Source organism: Microchirus variegatus (assembly GCF_963457635.1).
Source record: "Microchirus variegatus genome assembly, chromosome: 9".
In the NCBI taxonomy this organism is placed as follows: Eukaryota; Metazoa; Chordata; class Actinopteri; order Pleuronectiformes; family Soleidae; genus Microchirus; species Microchirus variegatus.
Genome location: NC_139810.1, coordinates 10,596,536 through 10,607,261, shown reverse-complemented (window position 1 = coordinate 10,607,261; position 10,726 = coordinate 10,596,536). Strand labels below are relative to the sequence as shown.

Below are 10,726 nucleotides of genomic sequence, written 5' to 3'. Positions count from 1 at the left end.
GAAAAATAGCCGGGAGAAATGTCCGAGTCCATTGCTGCAGCGTATACACTACCGTTCAAAAGTTTGGCGTCACCTACGTATACAATTTTGTTTTCCATTAAAAGTCACACTTTTATTCCTCAAAAGACTTGCAAAATGAACAGAAAATTATAGTCAAGAAATTGACAAGATAAGAAATAATTATTTTTCTTCAAAATAATCATTTTGCTTTTGTCAAAGAAAAGCAAAACGGTTTTCAGCTAACACAGTGCTAACATCATTGCACAAGGGTTTTTATGGGTTTTCTAATCATCCAATAGCCTTCTAACACCATTAGCAAACACAATGCACCATTTGAACACTGGAAATGGGTCTCTATACACTTATGTACATATTCCATTAAAAAACAGACATTTGCAGCTAGAATAGTTGTTTACCACATTAATGTATAGAGTGAATTTCTGATTCATTTAATGTTCTATTCATTGAAAAAAAGTGATTTTCCCTCAAAAATAAGGACATCGCTAAGTGACCCCAAACTTTTGAAACAGTAGTGTATGTGTCGTATGTTCACATAAAACCATAGGATTTGATCATTATTATTATTATCTGATGAAGAGGAAACAGAAGTTGTCCTGCATTAACCAACAGGTAAGCGAGTTTTCTTGTTAATTGTTGTCTCCTCCTTCAGTAACTCTTGATGCAGCGCCGCCTCAGGCGAGGAGGGGAATACGTTATTCAAAAGCTTCTGTTCGTTCCACTAAAGTGCGAAGGACAGGCTGAATGTTGCAACCCCCAATTGATCCGAATCCCTAATCGTGCCGAGTCTAGCGGGGACTGTTAGGTTTGAAAACCACTTTCGGGGAGAACATGCAAACTCCACGCAAAGGCAAGAGTGCTAACCACTACACCAACCATGTGGCTCGAGGACCATCCCAGGAAAGTAAGACCAAGAGTTTCCTGTGCTGTCATTCAAGTTACCAGCCACAGAAACTGCAGTATAAACAGCACCTCAGATTAGAGCTCACGTAAATGATTCACAGAGTTCAAATAGACACAACTTCAACATTGTTCAGAGGAAACTGTGTGGATCAGGCCTGCATGGTCGAATTGCTGCCACTACTGAAGAGGAAGAGCACCCACCATGTCTTTGTGAGACGCAGAAAAGTGGAGCAGACAGTTTCTACATGTGAATTTCCCATCATGAAGCATGGGGGAGTCGTCATGGTGGTGTGGGAAGAACAGTGGATCACATAACATGGAAGTTACTGAAAAAGGTATTCTTTCTCTCATTCATTCATATGGTCAATTTAGAGTGTCCAATTAACTTCTGCACATCTTTGAATGCAAACTCAAAAGTGGGGTAATGTTACTATGATATCATGTCTAATGCAATCTCCATGGTAAAAACAATGATAAAAATGTGGTAATAAGGAGGTGTTATTACAGTAATATCATGCTAATGACAATGTATATAGTATAATAACTTCGCAGGACAAAGTTTAGGAATCAAGATTGGTAATTACCATATGATAAAAGATTCATTATTCCTTATGTCACACCTTTTAGTGTCATTACCAAGCTATTACTTGGTAATCGCTAAGGAAATAAATGAAATGACCATAATATTACTTAATTTTTACAAAAAAGATTTTAAAATTAAATAATAAACATACAATTCATGTTAAAATAAACTTTTTTGTGATCAACCGACTTCAAAACAAAGCTAGTCTGGACCTAAAAAGGCCTTTCAACAAAAACCTTGAACAAAAATGTGTTCTCACACCCACAGTAAGTGTTGACGTGCACTGTCTGGGTCACAGTGTTACTTACTCCTGTGGGAACTGGGTGAGTCAAAGTCAAGAACGTGCTGTTCAGACACCACATTCAAATCCTCGATACGGTTTCCTTTACTTTATTTCCATAAAAAGAAATACATTTCTTACTTTATAATAACTTAAATAACAAAAATAAAATCATGTCCAGTAAACCTTTCAAGTCGCTTTGAAACGATTCCTAAATAATAGTCAGGGACGTGAGAATCAAGCAAAATTGTGTATCTGAATTGAATGTACTACACTGTACGTGCATGTACTATAAATAAATCACTGAATATCATGACATGGAAAAATAAAAAAAAGATACAATACAGCAAATGGATATAAAAACTTTAAAATACATAAAAGATATATATAAAAAGATGAACCAGTTTCTAAATATGGCAGCAATGATATCACAATGTTCACATCGGCCTAAACATGGAATAAATCATGTGAATGTTTATTTCCAGAGAGGCAGCTTGATTGGAACACCAGCTTTTGGTACACAAATACTTTATCAATCACAAAATGTCATGATTTAAAAAAGGAAAAAAAGAAATAGGAGTACTTTCACAAAGATCCTATTGCGCAGGCAAAGATTGTTCCAGTACTTTGTTTTGCTACAAAGAGCTACTCTCCGAGGACAAACCTGACGCATGCTGAACAAGCTTACACATACTGACGGGGGAGAGAGGATTCAGAGTCAAGTCAGTCCAGTGGGATGTGGAGTAAAATCACTCATCACTGGAATTTGAAAGCTGTTCTCTCCTCTCTGCTTTTTGTTCAAGGATGCGATTCAGTGATAGACCACAAAACGTATATAGGAACCCCCCCTTTTAGAGTCAGTGTGGTGCATACAGAGACTCACACAGTGACATGAAAAAGTGAAAGGGAGTCATGATGCACTCATAGAACAATGTGCGTTATGTATTCAAATGAAAAAAAAAGAAGAGATTACATAACGTGTTTGTCAATGTGCTATAGGGTCTTTGTGGGCAGTGCAAAAAAATGTGTGAAAAAACAGAAAGGGTTACGTTGCTCCACAAGCATCCGCGGTGTTAATATATAGAGGGTTTAAATTCTAGTTCATGATACTTGGAAAGGAGCGGGGAGCGTTTGGTCTATTTGGAGGCACTGTCCCTTCTCTGTGGAAAGAGAGTGTGGACGAGAAACTGGAAACGAGGGCAGTGAGCCAAGACATGGCTGAAATAACTCCACAGTCCACAGGAACCCTCTGTGTGTGTGTGTTAATGTGTGGTGTGCTATATCAACATAAAGCAGTGCATGTGGGTCTGTTGTATACATGAAGGAAAACATTGAACTTGATTAATGCTCTTCCAATGAGAACATAAATCCCATTAAAGTGTTTGGCTCTCATGTGTACATGTGTGTAAATATCCTGGCTCCATCAGAAGATGCGACTCCCACTGATTTAGGACTCTACATGTGTATTTGGCTCAAGAGAATGAAGGTGTTTGGGGTGGTGATGGTGGGGGGGGGGGGTGTTACCTCTGAACAGTGACTAAAACTGACAACTGGTGTGGCAACATGGAACATGTGCACTTGTTTGTGAGCTGTTTGAGTGACAAATGTTCTAAGGTGGTGGGAGAGTGGTCAGTTGTGATTGTGTACATGTGAGGGGAAGCGCTCTGCGTGCTGAACATGAATGTGAAGGTCTCAATGTGACCGACTGAACCGTACGTGATGCTCGTGTGTGTGTGTGTGTGTGTGTGTGTACCGGCACGAGGGTGTTTCAACAGCCGTCAGTTTGTGTCTCAGTGGTCACAGGGCGACGCTGCTGGTCTTGTGCTCAGGAAAGCAGAACAGTGAGTTTGAGCGGTCGTCACAGTCGTCGGACAGCCTGCTGTCGGCCGCCGCCAGTGGATTCCTGCTAATGACCAAGTCCAGACTGTCTCCAGCCTCCATAATTAGGGGCACAGTGAGACAACAGTCCAAGTCCCTTGTTCTCACACGGTTCACCTGGAGGATTAGAGTCAATTAAAGCCATCATGAAGTGTGCCATTACATACATGTTAACTTAGTTTGACATTGGGGAGGGGCGGGGGTGCTGCAGCTGGAGACCACATGCTGAGATCAGCATTAAGGGGGGAAAAAGACCAAAAAAAAAACTAACTATCAGAACCATAGAAGGTTAATAATACTACATGCAACATCACATTCCCACTCCAAACCTGTATGGGAGGATGGCTAGAGGTAACGGATTCATTAAGGAAAGTGGCTCATTTACAGGATTTGATTAGGGCTCTACTTTATGCTTGGGCTGAGACATGGTGAGATTCTACCAACATTCTACCGACTGAATAACTGATGTCTGGACGTTACGTGTAACTCAGTCTGGACGCTTTTTTCCCCACTGAGCTCCCCCTACAGTTTCGGAGTGCATATTTTTACGACACCATCATAAACATCCATCCATCGCCTACCGTGTTATTCTCACCGATGATGTCCCCCCCTACGGTCCCCTCTCCTGGCCATGTGCACTTCTTTTCAACACAAGCTGTGTCTGCAACTGTTTTGCATGCTTCTGTGTTTTTATATCTCGCCAGTTGACAAAATAAGCTGGTCCGATGTTTACTCATGTGTGTGGCCTTCCACTCGGTCAAACAGTTGTTTCGTGTTCCTCACTTTCTCCGACAACAATTGTCTCTGCTTCTTTTTCACCAGCTCTGCCATGATGAACTTCTAAAAAATAATGCTATGGCTGCCTTTACCTAACAGCCAGTACTCAGCTAGGACGTGTACATGTGTAGCACTTTCGTGTTGATCGCAGGACCCAAGACTTCTTTGGAGGACTCTGGATCGGCAGCCTTGATCTTGCAAGTATTTTATCCTATTAGTGAGTTTTAAAGGCAGCTAAACTCATATACACACTTCTTGGTTCCATGTTCATACATTACATTACACTGTACACTGAATATTTAGTTATTAATAGTGGTATAGGCATCATAGCAAGGAAACAAAGATGGGGTTTGTACCTGAAGAATGCGGTCAAAAGGCTTTAATCCGGCGTGGTCAGCAGGGCCATCGTGGCGGATCATGTTGACAAAAACACCTTTTTCAAGGAGACCATCAGAGACACTGAAACCAAAGTCTTGGCTCTCCATGTCTTTCCTTATAATCACCTACAGACACAGGAGAGATTAGACGACATATAGACTATCTGCTAATATACTGTCTGCAACTAGGGCTAATATTTTATAAAGCGATTGAATACTGGGCCAACCTTTCTCTCTACTAAGCCCTTTCTTCTTAACTATTCAACACTGCAAAATGACACATTTAAGATGTGTTTTTTTTATTTTTTTTTTTTTATTAAATAACTTGAATTTGGCCCAGAATGTTACTTGTGTCTTTAAACTGCTCTTTGACTCAGTTCAGCTGACCTTTTCACCACATGTTGCCAAACTAAGATGAGCAAAGTGGCTGCAGCTCAATAAAAAAAGAAAATGTTATTTAGGGCTGCAATTTTTTTCACCATCACTAAATCTGTATTTTCCCAATAATTCCCAATTAAAAAAAAAAAAAAAAAAAGTCGGTTATTGTTTTCCAAAACCTTGAAAATTAAAAATCCATTGAAGATGAGCAGAACACACTGGAAATGAGGCTGGAAAACCAGATCAATTAAACTGGTTATCAAAAATAGTTGTAGCCTCTGTATTTTGCCAATATATTTTTCTATTGTTGGTAGATAGAAGTGCACAGGAGTCTGTACACACTGCTTTTTGTCTTTGGATATGCAGTCAGACTCTTAGATGAGCGGTTCAAACTACAAAGAGGAACTGCTCTGAGGAAGGATGCTGTTTTTAATGTGCACACTGCAGAATCGCGATGTGCTCCATCAAACACTGGTTTCATCCCGATCCCAAACGCAGCGTGACGAGATGCACAAATAACAAACAGTACATGTGCACCTGTTGAGGTAATTCTGCATAATGAGTGTTGTGTGTTTTCGTCGTACACGCGGTGCATGTCCTGACTGGCCAGGCATCCACTGGGTCCAGTTAAACTGTATTGGCAGTAGCAGGGAGTTCAGTGAAGGCAGCACGCATGTATAAACTTTATTATGGGGCAGATTCCCACAGGACATAGTTGTTTGTACCTTGTTCATCACTGTACGCAGATGACTGATCAGTCAATAATTATATTGATGTTTTGGTAATGTTTTGTTTACAGCTTGCATGTTATAGTGGAGTCATATTAGGCCTCAGGTAGGTATGAGTTATTATGAGTTTAAATTACTGAGTACATACTTTTATAATTATATTAGGGGTAAACAATAATAGAATACACAAGTGGGATGAATTATAAACTGGTTAAAAAGTTGACTACTTCATAGTTTTAACTACATTATCCATACGAGTATAAAAACTCTAATATACAGGTGCAGCATTGTATATAGTCGCATGTTAGCTCCATAATGTAGGATAATGATGCATCCATGAAAAGCATAAATCGACCACTTTTGTTGTATTATGTAAGTGCAACAATATACACAGTATATAATTCCTCCACAAATGAACATATCAATTTGATTAATGTCTATTTAGAATTTTATTTTAATATAAATGAGGAGTGTATCAAGTTTTCAGTTGGAGGCTCCTGTGAAAGTTTCACTCCTGCTCTTCCTGTTGGCTGCTTATAATTATTGTTGATGATATTATATGAATGAAAGGTTCTGGTCTGTCTCTATACCCTGTAATTTCCTGTAATTTCCTGTACTTTGAGTCTATGATCTCTTAAGACAATGTTTGCCACCTAATCTCAACATGAAACGTTTCATTTTCCAAGTGAAAACAAAGCCAAAGCCTGTAGAAATAAATTGGTGATTTTACATCATAGCACGTAGGAGTTGTTGATCCACTGGTGCCTATATCAGTAAGTTCAAATGTGTATGTTAGTGTCTACAGTATTTGAAATCCTTTTGTTTGAATTCATCAAAGTAAGAGACATTATTTTACCAAACGAGACCAACAGCTCCTGTGTCCCTGTGAGCTAAAATTTTGAAAAAAGATTTTGAAAATGGACTTTGGTGCAGGAGGGTGAGCAGTTTACAAACATCAGTTTCCACCTGGAAAAGGATGTCTAAGAGCAAAATATAGCTACAAACATACATTCAGTGTTTAGAATCTGGCATTGTTTCAGGAAATCTCTTCATCTACATGGCTCTAAACGCTGTAGTACATATGCCAGACCTGTATTTGGTGCTGTAACGCTATGAAACAAATTCATCAATAATGGAGAAGAAAAAAGTGGAGCGTGCACATGAAGCCTTTAAGCATTGTGCAAAACAACAAGATAATGTCAGTGAACACACAAGTGCATTTGTTGGTGTGAACAGACTCTGAAGTAGTAGTAGTGGAGTATAGGATTTTGCTGTAGGAGTTACCGTATGTTACGGTATGTATATTTTTGCATTCCAGCCTTATATTGTTCCATTTCTGGCAACCTTCCCTTGGGATACCAGAGTAAAATGGTACAGTAAGGTTAGGGTGGAGGTAGCTCATTATCTTTCCTCTCCTTTGTGACACCTACTGCATGTTTGAGGGATCTCTCATCTGTGACCATTTTTGTTCCCTGTACACTGTGTCTGTTGAGTTTTTCCTCCCTTTATGCGAGGGTCAAAGGACAGAGGGTGTCACTTGCTGTACAGACTGTAAAGCCCTTCAAGTCAAATTATTTGTGAATTTGGACGATATAAATAAAATTGACTTGACAACATTCTATTCTCATACAAAGCTTGAAGTCATGTTGAGACAAACACCCACAAACTAAGCAAGGAAAAAAGAGCTACTGGATGTCCTCCTTTGTTGTCTTTTGTGTTGGTAAAGCCTAACTTTCTAAACCAAACCATATTGTACCAAAACGGAAACACTCCCAGATGGAAACACAGCTATACTAGCGTCTGCAGCACAAATATAACCCTGCAATCTGCCATTGTTGTTGTGTTGGTTATTACTTGACTTGTAGCATGCAAATGCAAGGGTGGCATTTTCAGATTTTCTCAGGCTGGGGGCTCATTTTCTAAAGTTAGTGTTTGAGGGCTCACAATATACCATTTCTGTGTGGATAAAACAGTGATGCAATAATATTTTCACTCATTACATACATCACCAACCAACCAAGCTACCTTGTGCAGTGCCAGGGCTGAAGTGGACAAACTATCGCAGGCCTCCCTTTTCCCCCTGGCTCCAGTCGACATGTTCAGGTTGCTTTTGTTCTTAGAGTCGGTGGTGATTTCCTCCGTCTTAATGGGACTAATTTCAGTCTGAAACATCAAGTCTTCACTGGTCTTAGTTTCCTCCAGGTATAGACTCAGGGCACTGCCTGTCATTGATGCCTGAAAGGAAAATAACAGAGGTTCTGAACACATATTTGGACTACTAAGTAAACACAACACACCCTCATATGAATTATATAACCTTACGTATGTGTACATACTGAGTGATTAGAGGGTAGATGGCATTGCGGTCAGTGTGGCAGTGAGGGCCTGGCCTTTCTTGTCAGATCTAATAACCGATTATACACTGTGGTGATTATTATAATGCTTCATCTGACGTGGTCATTTAGGTCGACACCAATCTATGAATACATGAGGACAAAGAAGATGAAACAGGTGGTGGAGGAGAAGGAGGAGGGGCAGGCCTACCTCCAGCTCCCTGAGAATCTCTGACTGACCGCAGGTCTCGAGGTCCTGCAGAGCCTGGGACCAGAGGCTGTCCTCCTGGTTCAGAGTGCCATGGCAACGTGGGGGGCTGATGAATCTATATGACAATGCAGGAACCAGAACATGAGAGCAGCCCTGCAGTCTGGAGGCCGGTACTGCGTACAAAGGCAGTGTGGAAAATGCTGTTTTTGGGCCAAGCGTTGGACAGTTCCCATTTTGATAATCCCTCTGGGCCACAGCAGGGGTTTATTATAAATCTCCTCACTTGACTTTGAGGCGACCACTAGATTATATTCAGTTTTTTTAAGAGTTCCTGTTTATAAAAGTACCTCCAAGGGAAAAAAAGATCTTTTACAAAAACACAGTACATTGAGCGCATGTGACAACAAACGTAAACGTTCAGGGCAAAAAAAAGTCGTCAAATGTGTCGAAAAACATAAGCCTGGTGTATCCTTGGATGCTTTTGGTGTTTTCTGAGGATTTTTTTGTTCTTGTTGTTGCTGTTGTTGTTGTGGACAGGGGGTGACAGAAAAAGATGGATCTATGTGAAACACCAAAGAGCTTGTGAGCACAGTTAGTAAAGTAGATGAGAGAGAGAATACCTGAGAAAAAAAAGAAAAAAAAGGACAGTTTGGGAAAGCACACAATGTGAAAACGTACAGTACAACAATGAAGAGACAATAAGAAAATATATTTTTAAGTCGGACAAATGAAAGAAACTTACTTGTACACAGTGGTGGAAAAAGTACTCAGTAGTGCTTTTAAACAACACAATTTGAGTATTACTTTCTCGTTTTGTTGTTTATGAACAGTAACCGCGCAGCTCTTTTTGGAAATAGACTTCCCCTATTTTTCACACTTCTTCATCTCACATCAAAGTAATGAAGATGATAATTCCTTACAGTTTCAGCATTTCTCACAAACCTAACAACACATTCTGCAATTTTATTGTGAAACACGTGCAGTACTTTACGCTGACAAGTCCTGGTATTAAGTACAGAGGGAACTTTAGGAGGATTTTAATGTATGCATTATAATTATAATAACATATCAGAAACACAGTGGACACGCTTCCTGTGTGAAACGCAGCAGATCATTACAGATCACACTGCACACACAGCTGGTGTGAAGCTGGCCTTTGAATTTGCAATGGTGAAATATATACTTTACTTTTACTCTGCTCCATTTCCTCTCACTGTCTTTGTTCTCAGAAGAAGAGTTGGTCTGTATTTATATAGATCTTCTTCTAGTCTTGATGACCACTCAAAGCTGCTTTACATTACATTACAAGCCATTCACCCATTCACTCTCACGGTCACACATCTTTATTACCCTTTCACAAGAGGAGGAGCAACATGCACGTTATGCGTCTTTTCAAGGACCCAGAGCTGGGAATCAAACACACAACCTTCCAGTTGACAACTCGCTCTAGCACTGAGCTAAAATTGTAAACGAGGACATATCCCTTTTATGTGAGAATTTGGGACATCTAATTGTTAATAAGGAACTACAGTTGCCTTTGCATGCCAAACAAATATGTAGTGGGATATCATTTGCAGAGTAAACCTATGTAGAAACAAATGGCAGCTCCCATAAAGTGAGGCCCTTGCCTAAAGTGCATATTAAAGTCTTATTCTAAGGATATGAAAATGAAATCTTATTTTAAAGCTGTTACACACTACACCTTTAAAGCAAGGGTTGGTAATTTGTTTGAGTCACCTTTCTTGTTGTATGTTGAAATCCTCTTCACTTCCTGGCTGCTAATATATGTTGCTGATAAGGTTGTCTGCCAACAACAAGAGACCTTTGTAGTATATTCTGTATATGTTCACACCAAACACTATTCAATGAAGTCGATGCAAAGATGCATCACACAGGGATGGACGCTCAATCATGTCAAACCAATAGTCAATTTGGTTATTCATGTATCTACCATGATTTCTGTGGACTGACAAATGTCGAACCTCTTTGATAATAAAGGATTTAAACTTTTTCCAGTTTAAACTTCAGTCAAGAATGGTCCAACCTATGAATGTCTGATTAAATATATAGAGAGAGCTGTTGGTTGGTGGTAGTTGTAACACACAAATATCTGTTCATATTTATGGACAAATATATATACATTATAACTGTGATGACTTTTCCAGAAGAACCATTTTCCATCTCTGATTTTTTTGGGGCGATATATTGAATTATTTTTCCCTCTTTGGGGCTAAAACTCGGACATGAGTTAAAAAAGACT

The 10,726-nt window shown here is 39.6% G+C and overlaps 1 protein-coding gene across 1 annotated transcript in view; it reads right to left on the bottom strand.

The window, feature by feature from the left end:
- Positions 1-3,318: 3,318 nt before the first annotated feature.
- LOC310931360 (glutamate receptor-interacting protein 2-like) overlaps positions 3,319-10,726 on the bottom strand; it is a gene marked incomplete at its 5' end in the record, with an annotated part of 64,572 nt that continues 57,164 nt past the window's right edge. The window contains 4 exons of the mRNA XM_083894489.1: positions 3,319-3,779; positions 4,796-4,942; positions 7,948-8,157; positions 8,467-8,581. Of these exons, the coding sequence (XP_083750615.1) occupies positions 3,582-3,779; positions 4,796-4,942; positions 7,948-8,157; positions 8,467-8,581 (670 nt within the window). The 3' untranslated portion in view covers positions 3,319-3,581. The remainder of the gene's footprint in view (positions 3,780-4,795; positions 4,943-7,947; positions 8,158-8,466; positions 8,582-10,726) is intronic.